Below are 20,083 nucleotides of genomic sequence, written 5' to 3' on the forward strand. Positions count from 1 at the left end.
CGTGAGCCCACCGGCCCCGCTCACCGTGACGGCGTCGGTTCTCCGCTCCGCTTCGAACTCTCGCGCTGCGGTGACTGCTGGGCTGCTGCTACAGCCGTTCGGGTGCTGCATTGCGGGGCACGTCCGTTTTGTCGAGCGCTCGCAGTCGCTGAGAGCTGCCCTCTCTCCTGCTGTTATCCGCTGAGCGCGGAGCCGCGCCTCGCCTTGTGCTGCGGGCAGTAGCGCCCTCTGAACTTAAACCAGCACACTGAAGAGGCCGTGGGTGAGGAAAGCATCGTCCCGTGGAGGAGGCATCCTTCCTAGTGCTGAGCTATCCATCCTCTGCAGCTTCCCTGCCTGGCAGCAGACAGCGGCTGTAGGGCAGCGATCGCAGGGCGGTGAGGGCGGCTCCCTTCACCGGTCCGTGTGAGAGCTGTCTTACGTTGCAGGGTGAAGCTGCAGAGGAAAGCCTCAGAAAGAAGGGGCAATCGCTGAGCAACCGCTGAGCTTTAACACTCTTTAGAAACTGGAAGTCTGTGGTTAGTGGTTTTCCTTTTCTAAGCGCAATTCTTTCCTTGTGCATCTTTCCTGCAGTCAGCTCGCAGTAGCAGAAGGAAGCAGCACGATGTGTTCTTTGTGCCGCCCTGCGCTCGGCCACAGCCTCGGCTTTCTCTTGAATGCACCCAAACATCTGCTTGGATCTCAGATAGCATTTCTCTGTGCCAAATTAGTGCTAGAGTCTTTGTACTGTTGTTCTTTTTCCCAGCCTGTGTGCATCCCGGCTGTCTCTGGGGCTTTATGACTTTTTGAACATTGCCAGTATTTTGTGAAAGGACAGCAGGCAGTGGCAGCTTCTCCTCTTCCTAAGCCTGGCTCCAGTGCTGTGTTGGTTGCTCAGTCTCTGCAGGAATATCCTTTTGAGTGTGTAATTCCTTCCTGGTAGTCAAGTTGTTCTCTGCTGAATAAGGATTGTCTTTTTTCCTGTTCTGGGAAATCCAATTAATTACCCGAAAGTGCAGAAATGTTATGTGCTGAGTCAGTGGCATGAGGGGAATGGTAACGTGCCTTCCTGGCGTGTAGCACGGCTGTAGGAATTGTCACACTTGGCCCATCTCCACCTGAAATCTCTGCTCCAAGGGGTGGTGCAGCTCTAACCGTGCCATCTTCTGTGAAAAGTAATATTGTTTTCTTCTGCAGAATGTGGAGGAGCACGTGCTGATGTCAGGTCTGGAGGGAAACAATGGGGGTCTAAGATGTTAAAGTTCAATTTGGGAACCCTAAACACTGGGGCTACGGTATGCCTGGTGTAATTCAGGGCTGTTCTTTATCAGGGATGCAGCAATCCTTGTTTTCTTTGATGTAAAATGGTTGTTGACATCGCCTTGTTCCTTTATACAGGTGAAGAAGTCTGGAGATGCCTGGGATGTGGGGACCTCATTGCTGCTGGTCAGCGCCTCTACAGGACAGTTAATGAAGCTTGGCATGTTTCCTGTTTCCGGTAGGTGCAGCTTTATAGCTTGTTCTGCTGGCTTGGAGAATGGTGGATGCAGTACCGACAGGAGGTTGGTTGTTCTTGAAGCCATACCCTGCTGTCAGCTCTGTGTCTGACCTGCCCTGCAGCCTGTGCAGAGGCAGCGTGCTGCTGGTCACAGCCATGCTTCAGTACCCACAGCAGCCCTTTGGAACTGACCTTCAGTTCTGGCTGCAGTCTGATGCTGCCCTGCAAGGTGCTGCCATGCTGACGCACGCAAATACAGGAATACAGATAAAGTATAAATGGAGGCTCTGATTTGCTGCTGGTAGCAGAAGCCACGGGTTGCGTCTTTGTCTGCAGTTGCATTCCAAGGTATTGCCCAGGCCATCTGAGCTCCCGTCGCTGTTTCCATATGTGGTAGGTGCAGGAGCAATAGCAGGGTGTTGGGAAAGCTGCTGATTTGGCAGAGTGGGCTCTTGCATTTCTTGCAAGTTCTCAGTCCAGTTTTCATACTCCAGAATAATATTTCTGAAGGGGCTTATGTTTGTCAGAGGAGCAGGAGCTTCTGTTGGCTTCTGGGTAGGAACAACTGTGTCTTGAATCTGGAGAAGTTAATGTTTTGGACCCTGTTAAAGCAAATAGAGGGTAAAGTAAGCCAAAGTGTGGCTTTGGAGGAATGTTTGCTGTGCCAAGACAGGCATCTGTCCCATTGTGTTTAATTTATTACTATAAAAAGACTTGTTGAATTATTATGGTTATTGGTGTATTTTTTAAAAAAGCAAAGCATAATAGGCTGCCAAAGCAACGTTAGCTCTGTTGACTTGGAAAATGTTGTTAGTTAGGATGCCTTGTTAATCACAGCTACTGCTCCATATCGCTGCAAATCCCAGTCTTTCTGGTCTGAGTATTCGTGTTCAGCTATGTTGTGTCAGCTTCACTGAGCCCTGTTTTTCTCTTCTCTCTAACAAGCTGGTGTCCTGTTGTGGAGCTTCTCAATTAGCCAAATTCCAGTGTGTGTGTGCAAGTCTTTCTTCTATGCCTTCTCTTCTACTATTTCTGATGCAAGTCCTGATTTGTAAATGCCTGCATGCTTCTTGTTGAGGTGAAGGACAGCTGAGCTGGAGGCAAACCCTGCCCTTAATGGCACCGAACAGAGAATGTTGTACTGTAGTTTATAATGTAGAATGGAAGTCTTTTTTTTTTTCCTTCCTTTTGGTTTTCCATAGAAATGAAGATAACAGCTTTTTTCCTGAGATGTACAGTAACTTGCTGATGCTCTTTCACTCATGACTTTTGGCTAGCTCTGCTGCCCAGCTCAGAGGCCGTGCTGAGTGAACAATTGGAACCTGCACCAGAGGAAGCTGCCCTTCCCTTTTTCCTCGTTCCAGGCTAGCGCCGTTCATGCAAACACATTCCCAGTTTGCACACTGTTCTCCTTTCTCTTCTGTTATCCCCAAGCCATGCTGGGCAGCAGTCTTGTGCTTGATATCCCAAAGCCAAACTTTAAAAAGCCTCTAATGGCAGGAGCCTTTGGCAGCCGGTAGCTGTGAGTTCCGGCAGCTCTTGTGGAGTGTTTTTTACAGTCTTCCTGTGGATTAGCTGCGTCTCTGGCCTGGCACATGATTTCTCTAATGCTGATTGGCATTGATCCAGTCTCGTTAGATCTGCTAAGCTCGTTAGCTTGGTCAGACGAGGCTGCTGATCATGCTTGGCACTGGCGGTAGCTGACGTATATGCATGTCTCTGAGGATTTAAGTTTTTTTGTCACTTCCCTCCTTCCTCAAGCTGCATATACAGGAGCTTTGTCCCTGGAACCTGTGTTTTATGGTGTGGCTTGGAAGGACAAGCAATTCCCTATTCATATATCTTGGATATTTTACATTGTTCTTTGGCTAGCTGATCCTTAGGCTTGAATCTGTTGGGTTAGAGCTGGCTGTGGAGTCTTCTTTTAGATGTTTCTGACACAATCTCTGTTGTGAATTAACTCTGAATGTGCTTTTTTTTGCCTCTGTAATCTGTTGAGTTAGCATCCATTTCAAAGGTCGTTTTTTTAATTGATAAGTGGCTTCCCTGGATTTGGAACTATATTGCACAAGAATTCAAACTTAGATAAGGAAATACAGAGGTGACATGCTGTCTTTTTCCTAGATCTGGATCACTTATATCAGAGGGAATTATTGGAAGAAGAGTGTGTGTTTGTTTTTTACTACCTAGACATGCTGTTCTTTTAGCTTTTAGTCCGTTTTGTCCATATTACAAAATAGAAGATACTGCCTCATATGTATAAAGTATCAATACCTGGTGTTTTGATGTCTGTTGTTTTGTTGATTCCCCCTTCACCCCTCATCTCACCACAGATAAAGACAGTATTATAAACAATTCCCTCTTTTTATAGGGATGTTGCACATTTACACACCTGAGGGATGGGATGCCATCCAGAGAGACCAAGACAGGTTGAGCAGTGGGCTCAGGTGAACCTTGTAAGGTTCAACAAATCCAAGTCTTGCACCTGGATCGTGACAGCTCTGCTATCAGTACAAGCCAGCAAAGTGCCCTCATAGCTCAGAACGCCAACCAGATCATGGGCTGCATCCAAAGAAGCATGGCCAGCAAGGCAGGGAGGGGATTTGCCCTCTGCTCTGTGCTATGAGACCTCACTGGACTGCTGTGTCCAGATGTGGGGTCCTCAGTACAGGAGAGACATGGGCCTGTTGGGGTGCATCAGAGGAGGGCCACAAAAATGCTCCAGGGGATGAACATCTCCCTGTTAGGACAGGCTGAGCTGGGGCTGTGCAGCATGGAGAGGAGAAGGCTCCGGGGAGAGCTGAGAGCAGCCTTCAGTATCTAAAGGGGGTCTATAAGAAAGAAGGGGACAGACTCTTTAGCAGGCTTTGTTGTGATGGGACAAGGAGAAATGGTTTCAAACTAAAAGAGGGGAGATTTAGATTGGATGTAAGGAAGAAGTTGTTCACAATGGGGCGGTGAGGCACGGCACAGGGTGCCCAGAAAAGTGGTGGTGCCCCATCCCTGCAGACACCCACAGTCAGGGGATGTGAGCCCTCATGGAGCTGTGGGTGTCCCTGTGCACTGCAGGAGGGTTGGACTAAATGGCCTTTAAGGATTCCTTCCAACTCAAACCATTTTGTGATTCTATTTGAATCTGAGTAGGATGGGAGGAGAAGACTCATACGCACGGTTTTGTTATGGGCGCAGTATTACTGGAAAATATAGTATTGATTATTTGAAAACTACAGATTCAGATCAAGTCTGCTGGATACATTCAAGTGGAAAATGCTCCTGGTTCCAGATGAAGGAAGTTATTGAGAATGGTGGTAGGGATCCCTGCTGTAGCAGAGTGCTTAAGAACTTTTTAGGAAGGAAGACGGCTGAGGTTAAGTTCCTTCCGAACTGAAATAACAGAGGATGTATATTATTATGGTCTATAAAATGAATCTAATTTAAGTAGCCAAGCAACACAGGCTTGCTGCAGAAATCTCAAACAAAAGCCAAACCCTCCACATTAGAGAAAAAATGTTCAAAGAGTATCTTCAAAATACTCAAGTCTACCAAATGTGATGGATTTCTAAAGATTTTACAGTTTCAGATTTAAATACAGACTATTTAGTTTATACCCCAAACAAAAAAATTAAAAGCTGAAAATCATCAGGAACTTGCAGAATGGAGTCCTGATGCTGGAAGAGGAAAGGAAAACACAGGGAATTTTGTATTGGTCCAAACTTTTTTCATTAGTTGGCCTAAAGAAACGAGGGACTGAAGATGAGGATGACCATAAACTATTAATTCAGCTTGGACCAATATTTCCATTTTGCTGAATACAGCAGACTTCTATGCACATGCAGTGCTGCTTGACCTGGAGGAAACTACTGATGGCTTTATGAATTAGTTTAAAAAATGATATCATAAGATAGTTAATGCTAAGTTAGCAGTATAAACAGTTGGTTTAAAAAGTGCAAACTTTTGATATCCAAATATACATTAAATCTTTTTGTGCTGATGGGGAGTTGCATCATTATATGTAACCAATTTTAAGTAGCAAATTGACTTTCCAGTGTAATATATTGGCTACAATTAAATACAGTCTTGAAATCCATAAGAAACCACTTCCACTTGTTAATGTAATAGTAACAGGAAGTCTAAACTAATAAAATTTGTTTAAATCACAGTATAAACTGATGTATTATTTAAAGTTAATTCATATGACAGATTGTTTTTGTATTCAAGTGCTTGCACTCTTTTTTTTTTAATTAAACTTTCCTGTTACCCTTTACTGGATCTAGAAGCTACTGCAAAGTGCTGTAAGCTCCAGCAGGCTGCTTTCTCTAAACAGGAACTTGAAAAAACAGAGCAGTTTTGGCAGAGTGCAGAACTGGCTCTGTCTCCCGTGGGTATTCTGAAGCAAATGTGAAACAAATCACCTTTCTGCCCATTTCTCAGCAGACACTGAAAGGAGGTTCTTCCCGGAATCCCTCGCTGCTGCCCGTGGTGTTGGTCTGCAGCATGACAAGTGTCTGCTATTGGAGCACAGCGCTGCATTCACCATCCGTGTGCTGAGGGGGTGCCCGAGTCCCAGGCTACAGAGGAGAAAGAGACCCACAGTTCATTTGCAAATTCTAGTGATTTGATTTTCTTATAGAGGCATGTGATTGTTTTTTTTTTTTTTTTTCTACACTGAATGGTATATTTTCTGTGTTATAGAAATATTTTTGCTCAGCAAAACTTAATGAATCACCTTGATTCTTTTTACATTTGGGGGTGCAGGAAGGCAAACCTGGCAATCTTGCATGTGTAATTTCTTATGTGTAGCTAGTTGAGTATCTTAAGGGGTTGAAGGATAAACTAGATGCCTTCTGAGGGTATTTCCCAGATCTTTTTTCCTGTGGTTCTTAGGATACGTACTAAACTTACCCTTCTGTTTGAAGCAATACAATGAAGCAATACTGCTTAGGAATGATCACAAAACTGATCAGCTAATGGGTCACCAGGCAATGTGTCATCACTACAGCTTATCAATCTCTCAGACTACGTCTACTAGCACTTCACTGTCCTAAATGTTACAACTTTGTCAGTCTTCAGAAATCTAGCTGTCATTTGAATCCATTTCTTCTAGTTGTGTTCACAATGGATGTGGAAAGCAAGCTTTTTAACCCCCCTTCTGTTCAAGTAACCTTTTCCTGTTTGCAAGCAGCAATCATGTCTCTGGTCAGTCTTAGCTAGACTGAGCTGAAGAAGCCCTGGATCTAGTTCTTCCTCATAGGCTGTGGATAGACTTCAGTATAGCTCTGTTGGTTCGAATTGTTTGGCACAGGTCTTCATTTTCTGAGAGCTGCTTCCTTCCCACAGACAACTGGACAAATAGATGTGCAGTGAGAGGATGTGAAGCTGAAGTGAACAGATGTTGGCAGATAAAGATGTAAGCACAGGTATTTGAAATGAGGTGGTGTTTGCTACTTCAAATCTTCCCTTAACTCTTCCAGCTGTGAACACAGTCGGGTTTTGTACACACCAGGTGAATTTGGGAGCAGTAACAATGGAGGTGAAATAGGACAGGAACAGGAAAAGTGGGATCTTCCTGGTCCTTCTGTAGTTTCTGGGAATTGCATAAAACTATCAGAGCCTCAGAGGTGGCAGCTCCTCTCTAACCCTGCAGGCCCCTGGGAATGCCTCTTTAATGATGACTCCATCAGCTTTGAAATAGAGCAGCTCGCTATCAGATGTAGGTAGGAAGAGTTGCTAAGTGCCTGTTTGCACACAGGTTGCCACAACTGCTCAGGAATTTAAAAATCCAAAGGAATTGAGTAACACTTTGCAGGTTCAAGTGGTCACATTCCTCAGGTGAATCTTAGCAGCTATTGGAGACATGGATAACAGCCCTTTGTATGTAGGGGAGCTGGAAATTCCAGTCTGAGCTTTTTAGTTAACTTGTGCAGCTTGTCCTTTAGGACACTGTTATCAGAGAATGTAATATCAGTGTAATTACAATTACTCACACAGACCAGTATGTGCCAGGCTTTCCACATGAGTGAGATGGGATCCTTCCCCCAGAGAGTTCAGCAGTCTGCACAGACAAAGCAGCAAGCTAGGAAGCAAGTGAAGATGCTGTGTGCCAGTCCTGCTGCCACCAGTTACATGCTGTTCTCCTTTACAGATCAGAAATTGCTGCTTCTGGAATTGTGTATAATCTATGAAGTTTCAAGGAAGCTCAGTTTATTTGGTTTGTTTCTCAGGGTGTAGGTATTTAGTAGGTCTGCAGCCATTAGGTATGTATGGGGGATATATGAGCTCTCTCTCCATCCTACTGTGATGCTGGATACTGAAAGGCATTACTGTCTGAAGTTCTGCTGCTGTTTAGAGCTGAGGTGCAGTAACAGAGGTGAGCTTCACTTCGCTGTTCGTTTTGGTTTACTGAAGAGCTGTGTGCAAGAGCTTTCACTCAGCCGTGTTTGTTTCAGTACCTGATGTCAGGAGCTTGACTCTGTCTTTCAACACCAGTGAAGCATATGTTAGGTGTAAGTGCACTGGAAATACAATGAGGTGTTAGGATTGTATTGAAGAATTTGGAATGCCTCCAAACTGCACCCATGCTGAAACAAAGACCTGCTGCAGCCTCTTCAAGCATCAAGTGGTGCCTTTTCCCCAGCTTACACCAGTCCACACACATACTGAAGTGCCTGTCTGTGCCAGGGTAAATCTGTGTATCCTAAGGCTGGAAGATAGGCTGAGCTCTGCATGGTCTGTAGATACGCTACTGGACAGAATAACCTGCAGTAAACAAAGTGTCTAACTATGCAACCAAATCTTTCTGCTTAAAGTTCTTAATCACTTGAGTATCACAAAGCTATGATGCATTTTTCTGGGGACAGAGCTGTAAAATCTATGGTGTTTTGCAGCTCAGTTTGCATGTTGAGTCATTGTTGAAGCTTTTCACGTGTTCCCTTCACTTGCCAGCTGTAATGTTCAGGCTTATATCTCTGGCAAAAATCACTGTGCAGTTCCACAGCATGGGAAGGAAAGCAGCCCCTGTTGTGCAGTAGAGATACTGTGTCAGCATTTACAAGAGAGAAATACAGATACTTGACCTCAGATTGTTTAAAAATAAATTTGCTTTGGTGCATGTTGGTGTTTAGAGATGATATCGGTAAAATTACACAGAAGAGGTCCCCTCCACCTGCTCATCAACATTCTTGAAGTGCAGTCATTCTGGCAGGAATTCAGATCTAGAGTGAATGAATAGATTAACACCTTTTCCAGAGCCCTATTATCAGGGCTGTTGCGTTCTCAAATAGGTCATACAAACAAAAGCAAGAAGTAAGAAGAGAATTCTGCATAGGACAAGGAAAGTTACTGACTGCTGCTGGGGCTCGCTGCTTAAGTAAAACCAATTTGATAAGATGTTTCCTGTTTAAAATAGACATTTGGACTGTGTGTCCTTTGGCTTTAAGGAAGTCTCAGACAAAATCCCTTCCCAGTTGCTTAGCTGTCTGGGTGGTTTTTATTACTTTGAAGTTAGGCTTTATCTACTGGCTTCATTCACAGACTAGCTGGCTGCTTATCACATCTGTGGATCAAAACTTCAAAGGTTTGTCTGTAAGGTTGGGATTTATGAGGTCACGTGGAATCCCCCTTGGAGGGAGTTCAGCCCTCGGTAGCAGTTCTGTGGGGAAAAGCCTTTGTCTGTAGGTGATACTGCGGCAAGGAGGGGCCCTGCAATGCACCCGAGGTATGTGTGTGTTGTGGGGTGGTGCTGATAGCCAGGGGAGTGCTGGGCTTTGTGCACTGGTCCATTTACAGCACGCAACGTATAGAGAATGTGGGAGACCAGAGCGCATTCCTAGACACAGACTCACCGTGTTGCTGCTTCCAGTAGAGCTGTGTGAAATGTCAGAAGGAATTAGATCCGTGCTGGAGCTGACAGCCACACTGGGCTCTGCAGCACTTCGCTGTGCTTTTACAGCCAGGCTTAGAAACTGCATCGAATGAGGGAAAAGGGAGAAAATTATTATTATTTTTCATGAAGATGGCTGTTTAAGAAAGAAGAGGGGAAAAATGCTGCCTGGCTTTCTGCTTGCTTCAATAGCAAGCAGCAGCTGTCAAATCTGTAGCCAAGGCTCAGCCCCAAGCATCCATCAGATAATATGCCAACAGAGACGAGCATCTCCAGTAAAAGCACATCTGAGTAGTGTTGCCTCTGGAACATAGCAGATTTTCAGGCTGCGTTCAGGCATGCCAGGCTTTGCTGACTGTACAGAAATGGGAGGGCTCAGTGCAGCAGCATACATTTGTTGCATCTCAGTTTCTTGCTAACAGTTTTAGCTGATTTGGCCACTAGAGATCACGCTTGGCTTCAGAGCAAGCAAAGTGATGTAACTACATGTGCTGCAAGCAGGAGAGAGTACTGCCTGTGCTGATTTATACCTCTCAGCTTCCTTCCAGGAGATGCAGATTAGGTTAAGTGATTGAATGATCTCTGTGTTGAAAGCGTTGGAAGAAAAGTTTCTTTTCCTTGGATGAAGCACCCTGAGAAGTTACTTTCTGCAAGAGGATGACCAAACAGACTGAAGGTACTGTGAAGGCAGTATATCCCAGCTCACTGTGCAGGATTTAGGGAAGTATGTAGTAACATTAATCTGAAGGGGATGTGGCCAGCTGTCTTCCTTAGTCTCAGCCTTCCTTGATTTGTCCATCAGAAAGTGGCACTGCTGCAAAGAGTGGCTTCAGCTTAATGACTCGCCATAAGCGACCCTCATTCAGCACTTACTAAGGCAGCCCCCTTTGGATCAAAGCTCCACCCACGCCTTGCAGAGAAATAGAGCTTATTCAGCCTCTGCAGCCACACGCTGTCCTCCTGCAATGGCTCCTCCTCCCCTCCCACCCTTGGGTGGATCCAGAGAAGGGAAAACTTGACAATAGTTAGCAAGCAGCAGAGCTCGGAAGAACTATTGCAGAAGCATGTCTAACTAGGCTGGGTAGCAGTCATTCTATCCTCCCCAGGGGTGTCGGTGCTGCTGAGTGCAGGAGAGGATGGTTTCAGCTATGGGAGCCAGGAAAAATCTGAGAAGGAATGAGCAGACAAGAGACCTGGCATTCCTTGGGCAGCTTGAAAGAGAGGTGAGGTGTCTGAATCAGCGCAAGATTAAATGAGCACTGGCTGCTGCCATGTTGGCAGAACAGAGCCGTTCAGAGGCAGTTGGACAAGTTTGTGGCTGAGCCAGTTTATCCACTGTTGAAGATGGGAAGTTACTTGTCAGCCCCTGCTTACTTCGCTCCCAAGGATCCCTTTCGGTAAGTCTTGCACGGGATTAGCAGCTGATCTTCAAGCTGTCATTTCACCCCTGTAACGCTATCCTAAGCAGTTAGCATGTGAGGTGCAAAGAGTGAGGTCCGGGCTTATGTGCAGGGAACAGCTGGCCTCAACCCAGGGTGCTTTGAGGAGAGGTGCTGCTTACCAGCCTCCCTTCCTCCTTGCTCTGCGACGAAAGGCACCAGTGTTGCAGAGCTGTCTGTGTAGCCCAGGCAGGCAGGCTGCTGTCTGTGTAGCCCAGGCAGGCAGGCTGCATTACAGAGCAGTAATACACGCTGCTTTACCCTGTGCCCTGTGCTTTGCTCCACTGCTGGAGGAATGAGATTACCGTGGCTGCTGCTACTTGCATCTCTTCCAGTGCTGCTTTACTGGGGCGCAGTATGGGCTGAGGGAGTGCCACATGCTGCTGTGGAGTTCAAGGAGATGATGTAATCTGCAGTGAGGCAATCCATAATCTTGTTTGAGAAAGAAATAAAGTACCTTGCAGGTAACTAGGGACTTGCCACACACTTCACTTAAGTGGAAATGATTCTTGTCCCGTGATATTTTGGTTTGTATTAACAACCATTTTTGGCTCGGTCAAACAAGTGAGGCTTGAGAAAGGCTACAGAATAAGGCTTTGATTGCATTACATCTCCATGGTGAAAGCTGTTAGCGGGGCTGAGTGCAGCCAGGATGGTGACTGACGCTAATGTGCTGATAAGGTGAATAAATGGGGGCTGGCAGTTCCATTGTCTCTCTCCTGTCCCCTCTGCCTGGATTTGCACATTATTGATTCTGTTCCTACAAACACTGGTGTACTGATTTGGAGGTGGGTAGCCTTTTGTTAGCACAGAGTAGGATAGGAGTAAATACTGCTGTGCAATGGCTAAACTTCAGTAGCAACTTTCTGAGAAAGCATCCTCTTTCAGAAGGCGGGTGAACAGCCATTCATTATTTGTACATTATTATACATAGCATCATGCTAAGCTGTAGGTACACCCACTAAGTGGCATGAAAATAGCTTAAACATTATGTACTTAGTTTGTGTTTTGTCACATCTGTGCTTCTTTGGCCAGCATCTCTTAGAGGCAGAACACACACTTGTGCTGGGCCCAGCTGAGAAGCCTTTGGGTTAGCTGCAAGCTGGAGTTCGGCAGCCTGTCCGCAGTCCTGTTCCCTTCTGCCTGCAGAATTGGAACCTCAGTCCTTTGGAGCCTGCCTAGTGGTAACTGATCCAGCCTGACAGTGTGGGGGGTAGATTTTATTAATGAGCCCTTCTCAAAGGGATCTTCTCTTCAGTGCCAGGGAAGTCTTTGCTTCCATGAGGGTATTGGCTTTCGTTTAGATGTAAAAGAGATGTCCCATGGATTGAATCTCCATCTCGCTGAAAACCAGGCTGGGTACGTGGTGCCACTTGATCTTCCCACTGCCCCCCACAAACCCAAGCAACCATCAAGCACCGATTTGTGAACTCTTGCTGCAGCATTACATTCTCAGGGCCTCGCTCTAGGTGCTGATAGGGCTCCTGGAGGATGACTACAGGAGGCAGATTAAAGTATTCTTAATTACCAAGGATGCGAAGTGAAGATCCACTTCATAAGTGGATCTTCACTTATAATAAGTGAACAAGAAAAGAGCTCTGCAGATCTGAAAGTGGTGGCTAGTGTGCAAGAGGAGCCACATCAAACATGGCTGCTAGCAGTCCTCCAAGAAATGTGGTTACCATGCTTGGCTACTTTGCCTGGCTACTATGCCATAAGAATGGCAAATCATGGATTAGCTGCTTGTAATCTAAAAGAGAAGTAAGAAGTCTTTTCTTTTGGTTGCAGTGACTGGCAAAGATGAGCTTGTTCACTTTCTCTAGAGGTAACTGAATTCCTTTTTCAGCTGATGTGAGGACAAGCAATGGCAGTGTTGTAACGCTGCGCACTCCAGTAAAGTGGGAAAGGAAGGAGACAATGCTTCTACCTTCTGTGATAAAGATCTGACGTATCTCTTCAATGGAAGTCATGTGGAACATTCATGTGATGCCCTTATCATCTGGGTGAAGGCATTGAAACAGTTCTTATAACTATACCTGTGTGTTGTCAGCCCTCAACACCTGACAAATCTAATGCCTTTCTAAGTGATAGTGAGGGATGAAACAGCCAGTTAGAGCCATTACCAGCTTCTCTGGAGCTGGTTGCTTTATTCCTGTTGCCTCATTGCCCAGGGTGGGGTGGTGAGCCTTGAGCTGCAAACTTGTCCTGCCCAGATTTGTTTAATTGCATAGCAAAGAACTGACTGCTTGCTGGCTCCACCTCCTCACCTTCATTTTGCTATGGGTTTGTTGCAAATTAAATACCAGTGCTTGTTTCCAGATGGAAACAAAAAGTACTTGAGGTGCTGCAAGGTTAGAATCAGTAAGGAAGCAGGGGGGAAGGCAAAAGGAGGACAAGTGTATGTAATCTTTTGGAGCCTGTCTGAAGCAACTGCGTTGTGTTGTTTTTGTAGAAACTTCAAGTTTCTTAAGTAGAAAAAGATGTGGTTGAAGTTGGAGAAGGGGGTAAAGAAGTTTAAGGAGGCATTGTGCTTAAAAGTAAATAAAACAGCCCACCTGCTTGGGGAGAACTTGGACAGAAAGGTGGCTCTTGAAGTCCTGGTAGAGCAGTCCCCAGTCTGCAGTGTTGCTGTCTGCTTCCCAGGTGCAGGTCTGGTCACAGCTCCCTGTTTGAAGATGTAATCATGCTCAGAGCATGCACTGGTACAGGCATGCACGCAGAAGTCAGATAAGTCTGAGGGATCCAATTCACCCATGCCGAGCCAGATGTTCCTGCCACAGGGTGATAGAAATCTTTGCTGTTGGTCTCCACTTGTTCTTTCTCCCTCCCACTCACCTACTTGATCATTCAGCTTGGGGTATTTACTGTGAGCAAAGCCAAGGACTAGTGGTTAAAGGCTAAATGCATGGCAGGGCCCTCTAGGTCTCTTGCATAGCGTGAGCAGGGTGTAACCCTGACAGTGCCCCAAGGCTCGGGCTGTAATAATTCAAGTACCCTTCGTAGTAAGGCAAAGTTATCTCCCCCTGCTCAAAAGTTAACAGAGGTTTTGCACGTGCTGGAGCCCTTTCTCATCACAGAGGGAGGGGAAACAGTATTTGGAGCTCCTCAGCTGGGAGAACAAACAGTATAAAGCAAAGGAGCAGCTTTCCTGAGGGCAGGGTATGGCATTAAATACTGAGGTGTGTTTTCCCCTTAAACCGTAGGCTACTTACAGGCAGCTTCATCTTGTTGCTTGGCAGTCTCTTGAGACAGAGTAAAGAACTCTGGTTGGAGTTGGTTCCATGTTGGATCACAACCAGTGTCTCATATCAGTACGCTCGTAACATGTTGGTGGAGTTTACAAGGAATGTCTTTGGCACAAATAAGCTTTTAGAAAGCTTGTGAAAGGTGAGGCCAGCAATAGCTTTCTTCTTAGACTAGAAGCATGTGAAATGTGTACCTCCACTGCCACACGCTGCCTTTAATGCACTTGGTGCTGTACAGAGCCCTGCTGTGCAGGAGGGCACGCTCACACCTCCCTTGGGGTTCAGTAACTTATTGAGCTACTTACTGAGGCAGAAGAAACTCCTCCTCCAGCCTTTGGGAAAACATTGTGCTGATAAAGGCATCGAGGCGCTGCCTAAAATCAAGTAATGGTCACTAACCTGCCTTGGGTTCTGCGCTCAGAAATGGCCAGTGCCAGACTGTTTTCCTTTTAAAGTCTGAGAACGTGCTGCCCAGGGCTAATGGAATAATCTTCAGTGATGCAACTGCTGAGGGAGTGTAGTCCTGTCTGTGGCCTTATCTCTTCATTAAGTCACACCTCTGTGCTGCAAAAGTTAAATTCCTTTACCCAGCCTGTCCTGCTGAGGCAGGATTATTTGGTGCTCAGGAAGCGTGAAGATCTGGGTTCTGCTTGTGATTTGCTAAAATGATATCTGCAACAGAATTGCTGCATCTCTTTCCTTGTTTGAGGGTTTTGTTTGTCTATTAGCTTTTTGCAGATAAAGGATGAATAATGATTGTTTCTTGAAATGGGAGCTTTTGGGAAAGGGTGGTCTGTGGAGGATTAGAGGGGCCTTCCACAAAGCTTGGCATGAAATTAGTTTTGTAATGCACAGGGAAGTGGATCCTACCTCCATTTCCTTAAGAGCACCTCTCTCCTTGGCTACTTGTAGAAGGCTCGATGCTATAGAAACACTATGTAGAAACACAGCAGAGCTGTCTGTGTGCCTGGCAACTGCACACTCAGAGGGAAAGGGGAGTAATATCTATAATGCAGAATGTGTAAACCAACTGATGTGTTCTAAGAAGTGAATGGAATTTGTTTGAAACTTTGGAAGCCTGCCTTTTCCTTTGTATTGGTTGATACCACTTCTCCTTACAAAACCATGGCACTGGTACAAATCCTCAGCTGAAAATGCATTGTCAAATGGGGGGATTGAGTGTGCCAGTAACCAGAACAGCCAGCCGTGAGCGTCTGTTTTCTCCATGCAGGAGGGGGTGTTTTCCATTGCTCTGTGACTCACTGCTAACAGGAACTGTGCTCCTTTGTTTCCTTCAAGGTGTTCTGAATGCCAGGATCCCCTCACTAACTGGTACTATGAGAAAGATGGGAAGCTGTATTGCCACAAAGACTACTGGGGGAAGTTTGGGGAATCTTGCCATGGTTGCTCTCTGCTGATGACTGGACCTGTGATGGTAAGAACTCTGCCATACCTGCCTCCAGCTCCTTGTCCTGGTTGGGAGTTGTCCTTACTATGCAAACAACCAAATAAACTGAAAGTGATAGTTCTCTTGCTACTCAGCTTTTGTATCAGACATCTACAATGAGGCTTATCAACATTCATTTTTAACAAGAGTGACTTAAAGGAGAGAGTTGTGAGGACCTGAAGCATATGAACAAAGAGGAAGAAGGTGTTGAAATGCATGGGAATGAGAAATAGAAGGATGAGTAATGGGACACCAGTTTCTGTAGCACAGAGCAGCGGTGTCCGTGGGGTAGTTTTCCACTGCAGTGCAAAGTCAGACCTCTCAGCTCAGGATAAGCAGCACTTCTGGCTTTGGGGAAGATTGCCACCTGGACTATAGTGTGAGTGGGTTTCAGGCCAGTGCTGTCTTGAAATGGTGTTAGTCCTGCTTGGTTTAAAACACTGAACTATGCCTGCACAATATGGGGTTCTACTGCTTGCTGCAGCCTTGCAAATATGTAATTCTAAAACTGTCAAGAATGAATATATATATATATAATATACCTATTATTGTTCAAAAGCCTCAATAAAAACATTACTCAAAAGTAGTACTGAAACAGCTTCTCATTGCCTGTTGAAGTCTTTGCAAAATATGGTCAATAAGGGATGTTCCTATAAGGAAAGTAGAATCTCAGTGAAGAAAAATATTCTTCAGAAGTATTTTGTAGTCTCAGCTTACTGTTTTTTTAATTTTTTTTTTTCCTCCCTGTCAGCTGTCTGGTAAAGTATCTTAATTTGTGCATTGCCTGTCTGCCAAAAAAAAAAAAAGCCCTTTCAGCTTTATTAATTCAGGCGTAACATTAGTTATCATGCCAAGAGCAAGTGAACAGGAAGGTTTAATATCTTGTTTACTAGTCCACAGCAGACTATCAGCTATTTTTGATAGCAGAGCAGCTGCCAAATGTAACAGAGGTTCCTGGACGCAGGCTTTGCTTTGCATGTTGACATGTTTGTTTAAGTGAAGTTTTGCAAACAATGCGGCAGGGATGGGGTTCCGGAAAGGCAGAATGGGCCAATGTAACCGTCAAGTAAAAAGCTGTTCCTTAACTCTCAGATCTGAATGACCAAGTTAATGAGAGGAAAGCAGTAGCTGCAAGCCCTGATGGATTTTGTTTTTGCTGAGCACTTCCCTTTTCTGTCTGTAGGTGGCTGGAGAATACAAGTATCACCCCGAGTGCTTTGCTTGTATGAGCTGCAAAGTGATCATTGAGGATGGGGACACTTATGCACTGGTGCAGCATTCCACTCTCTACTGGTGAGACAGTTGCATGCTTTGCCAGTGGGAAATTGCATTGCTCCCTGCTCTATGTGTAAGCCACATTTATCTGACTCTGTGTGGTTCAGCTTAATGCTAGGCTAAGGAATACCAGGAAGCTGCCTTTAATGGGAAGGAGAGGGGGGAGAAAGGGGTGGAACAAGCATCAAAACTGTAGTTTAGGGCCATTGAAATAACTTAGAAGTGTGAGTTTGGCAGGAGGGATAGGTTCTACCACAATGACTCTCTTCACTTCTTCTAGTGGAAAATGCCATAACCAGATTGTGCTGACACCGATGATAGAAAAACATTCCACTGAATCTCTGCGTGAGCAGCTGCCTTATACATTGACACTCATCTCCATGCCAGCAGCTACTGATGGCAAGAGGGGCTTCTCCGTGTCTGTTGAGGGCGGCTGCTCCAGTTATGCCACTGGCGTCCAAGTGAAGGAGTGAGTATGACAAGGCTGTGTGCAAAGTTCATGTCTGTGCAGAGGGAGCTGGTAAAACTTCTGTGGTACTGCTGTCCTGTCAGCTGCTTTAAGTGGAGGTCTGTCTTGGTAGAACAGGAATGTTTAAGAACTGTAATGGAGTAGCAATTTTTGCCATTGAACAAATGATAAGCTCTCCCAAAACCAGCTCAAAGCTAAGCATTTACTCTAATAGAAATAAGCATTGTTTTACTTGAAGATACTAATAGAAAGGGAAGCATTAGAGATCAAATAGTTTTATAATTCTGGCCAAATTGACTTTTTCCTCACCACTGTAATACCTGTGTTTAGAGTTAACAGGATGCACATCAGCCCAGATGTCCGAAATGCCATCCACCCTGCAGATCGTATCCTGGAAATTAACGGAGCTCCCATTCGTACGCTACAGGTGGAGGAGGTGGGTAGAGTTCTGTTCTAAAGCCTCCTTCTCATCTCTCTTCCTAAAGCTGTTCTGTCTCTTGGCACTGTTCTCCCACCCTACATACAGTGTATGTGTACACCCATGGTACTCATGCTAGCAGTAAGAACAGAATCATAGAATTACTCAGGTTGGAAGGGACTTCAAGGATCATCAAGTCCAACCGCAGCCTAACCATAGTACCTTAACAACCCTCTGCTAACTCATATCTCCGAGCACCACATCCAAACAGCTCTTAAACACATCCAGGGACGGTGACTCAACCACCTCCCTGGGGAGCCTATTCCAATGTTTAACCACCCTTTCTGTAAAGAAGTGTTTCCTAACATCCAACCTAAACTTACCTTGGCACAACTTGAGGCTATTTCCCCTCATCTTGTCACCTGTCACCAGTGAGAGGAGACCTACCCTGCTCTCACTGTAAGGTACTGGACACAAAGACAAACTTTGCTGCTTACTCTAGCTGAAGAGGGAATTAGGAGGAAATGCAGTTAGGATGCAGTTCTGAATTTGTGGCATGTCATGGAGGAAGATGATAAGGAAAGCATAAAGATATGGCGTGTTAGAGGACAGAGAACTGTGAAGACTCTTTATGTATTACTGGTGAAGTCTGCTGTTTTAATCACCCTAGAGGCATCTGGTAATAGACAAAAGTTCAGCTTATCCTAGGTATGAGATTACCATTGAAAAAAAAATTATATATTAGGTGTCTGCATTTACAAGAAGATGCTTTTTACAGCTATCAGGTGATGCTGCAAGAGTAGTGAGACCACCATTGCTTTCACTACATGAAGATTTTACTGCTGGTATCAGATAGAACATTAGGAACACAGCAGCTTTAGCATTGTTTTTCAGCATTGTTCAGGGTGAAATCTTGTGTAGTTTTCAAACACTTCTCAAAAAAAAATTTTGGTCTCTTATTTTTGACCAGAACTGAAGAGGCTTTGAATAGCATGAGAAACTTCTGTGTTGTTAGCTTGTCTTGTCTGGTAGACAACTGTGGTGTGTGCAACTAAACCAAAACTGAACCTTGATTTCTGAGGGGCATTCTGCTGTGTCTCCTCTGTCTGCTGTCATCCATATTCCTGCTCTTTGCTACCATCCTTCCCTTTGGTTTGCTTGAAGGTGGAGGACTTGATTCGCAAGACAAGCCAGACGCTTCAGCTGCTGATAGAGCATGACCCTGTCTCACAGCGCTTAGACAGGCTTCGCTTGGACTCCCGGCTTCCCACCCACATAAAGTCTCCCATCTCTCCCCACTCCATCTCTCCACTGGACATCAAGGAGAATCTGGAAGGAACGCTCCGCCGACGATCCCTCAGGTAAAGCCTTGAAGGCTCTGACTAGCTTGTCTTTGCTCCTTGGTTGGGCTGCTCTGTGCTTAGTTCCTGTGGTTGAAAATGACTGCAGAGATGTGACTGGTCCTTGGTACGAGCCTTGGTATGAACCACTGGTGAAGCAGTTGAGACCTTCACATCCTACTGTTGGATGCACTCTCTTCATTCCCTGTCAGGGTGATAAACTTTACTTAATAAAACTGAGGAGCTCTACTTCTGCCATAGAGAAGATACTGAGTTTTATGGTTAGAAAACAGAAAGGTCAGATTTTTATCAGTCTTAAGTGGCTGGGGAAGAATGTGTCCTCAAAGAGAAAGTGACTGGTACTTGGGAAAAAAACTTGTTTTCCTAGACTGGTGCACTCACTTGCTTGTTCAGTCATTTGCCAGTATTTTAATCTTTGCTTAGAAGTAATAAACGATGCATCTTCACAGCTTCTTCCTCCTCAGGAGCTCCACCTCTAATTGACAGTGCAGGGGGATGCATTGTTGTTTGGCACTTCAGGCTTGGAAGTTGCTCTAGGTTTGTGAAGAGCTTCCACAGTGCTGGGAGAGCATCTGACTTTTGTGATGTGAAGAGCGCTAAAATGCATCTGGAAACTGATCCCTTAGGAGCTAATGATGATATACGTTGAACCAAAAGCTTCCTAGCAGCTTTACTGACTTCATTTCCTTTACTTTCTAGGCGAAGTAACAGCATTTCTAAGTCTCCTGGCCCCAGTTCTCCAAAGGAACCCCTCCTTCTGAGCCGTGATATCAGTCGCTCTGAATCTCTACGTTCCTCTTCTAGCTGCTCCCAGCAAATCTTCCGGCCATGTGATCTCATTCATGGAGAAGTACTAGGAAAAGGATTTTTTGGACAAGCAATCAAGGTGAGGGACCTCCCCAAGCATTCATCAGTTACTTTGTCTACAGCAGTTTATCTCATAAACCTCGACAATGTGGCCTTTCTTTGTCCTGCTGATAGTGATCAGTCTTGGAACTCACCTGGGCTGCTCAGTGAGATCCATTTCTCTGTTTCTTTGTCCCTTTCAAATGTCAATCTTGGCTATACTGGCT

At 45.3% G+C, this 20,083-nt stretch overlaps 1 protein-coding gene and 1 long non-coding RNA gene across 9 annotated transcripts in view; one reads left to right on the forward strand and one right to left on the reverse strand.

Annotated features, from left to right (window-relative positions):
- Positions 1 to 20,083, forward strand: part of LIMK2 (LIM domain kinase 2) — a 30,060-nt gene that overhangs the window by 501 nt on the left and 9,476 nt on the right. For 3 of the 7 annotated variants that reach the window (XM_090152694.1, XM_031592257.2, XM_031592258.2), the window contains exons 2-8: positions 1,378 to 1,477; positions 15,340 to 15,475; positions 16,671 to 16,780; positions 17,043 to 17,231; positions 17,562 to 17,667; positions 18,814 to 19,010; positions 19,710 to 19,896. In XM_090152694.1, the coding sequence (XP_090008820.1) occupies positions 1,378 to 1,477; positions 15,340 to 15,475; positions 16,671 to 16,780; positions 17,043 to 17,231; positions 17,562 to 17,667; positions 18,814 to 19,010; positions 19,710 to 19,896 (1,025 nt within the window). Of the gene's footprint in view, positions 1 to 1,377; positions 1,478 to 1,513; positions 1,871 to 8,890; positions 10,033 to 10,061; positions 10,754 to 15,339; positions 15,476 to 16,670; positions 16,781 to 17,042; positions 17,232 to 17,561; positions 17,668 to 18,813; positions 19,011 to 19,709; positions 19,897 to 20,083 lie in introns of those variants that run through there. The other 4 variants (XM_090152692.1, XM_090152693.1, XM_090152695.1 and 1 more) reach the window with 4 other exon arrangements.
- Positions 4,613 to 15,328, reverse strand: LOC149915509 (uncharacterized). Of its 2 annotated transcripts, none has more exons than XR_016472102.1 (3): positions 13,351 to 15,328; positions 9,319 to 9,438; positions 4,613 to 6,045 (listed from the first exon to the last, which is right to left on the reverse strand). It is a non-coding gene; the product is annotated as an uncharacterized LOC149915509 (long non-coding RNA). The 2 variants fall into 2 exon arrangements; XR_016472103.1 differs by lacking the exon at positions 4,613 to 6,045 and adding an exon at positions 7,521 to 8,688.

This window comes from Phasianus colchicus, chromosome 18 (assembly GCF_987193195.1).
Source record: "Phasianus colchicus chromosome 18, bPhaCol1.hap1.1, whole genome shotgun sequence".
NCBI classification, from domain to species: domain Eukaryota; kingdom Metazoa; phylum Chordata; class Aves; order Galliformes; family Phasianidae; genus Phasianus; species Phasianus colchicus.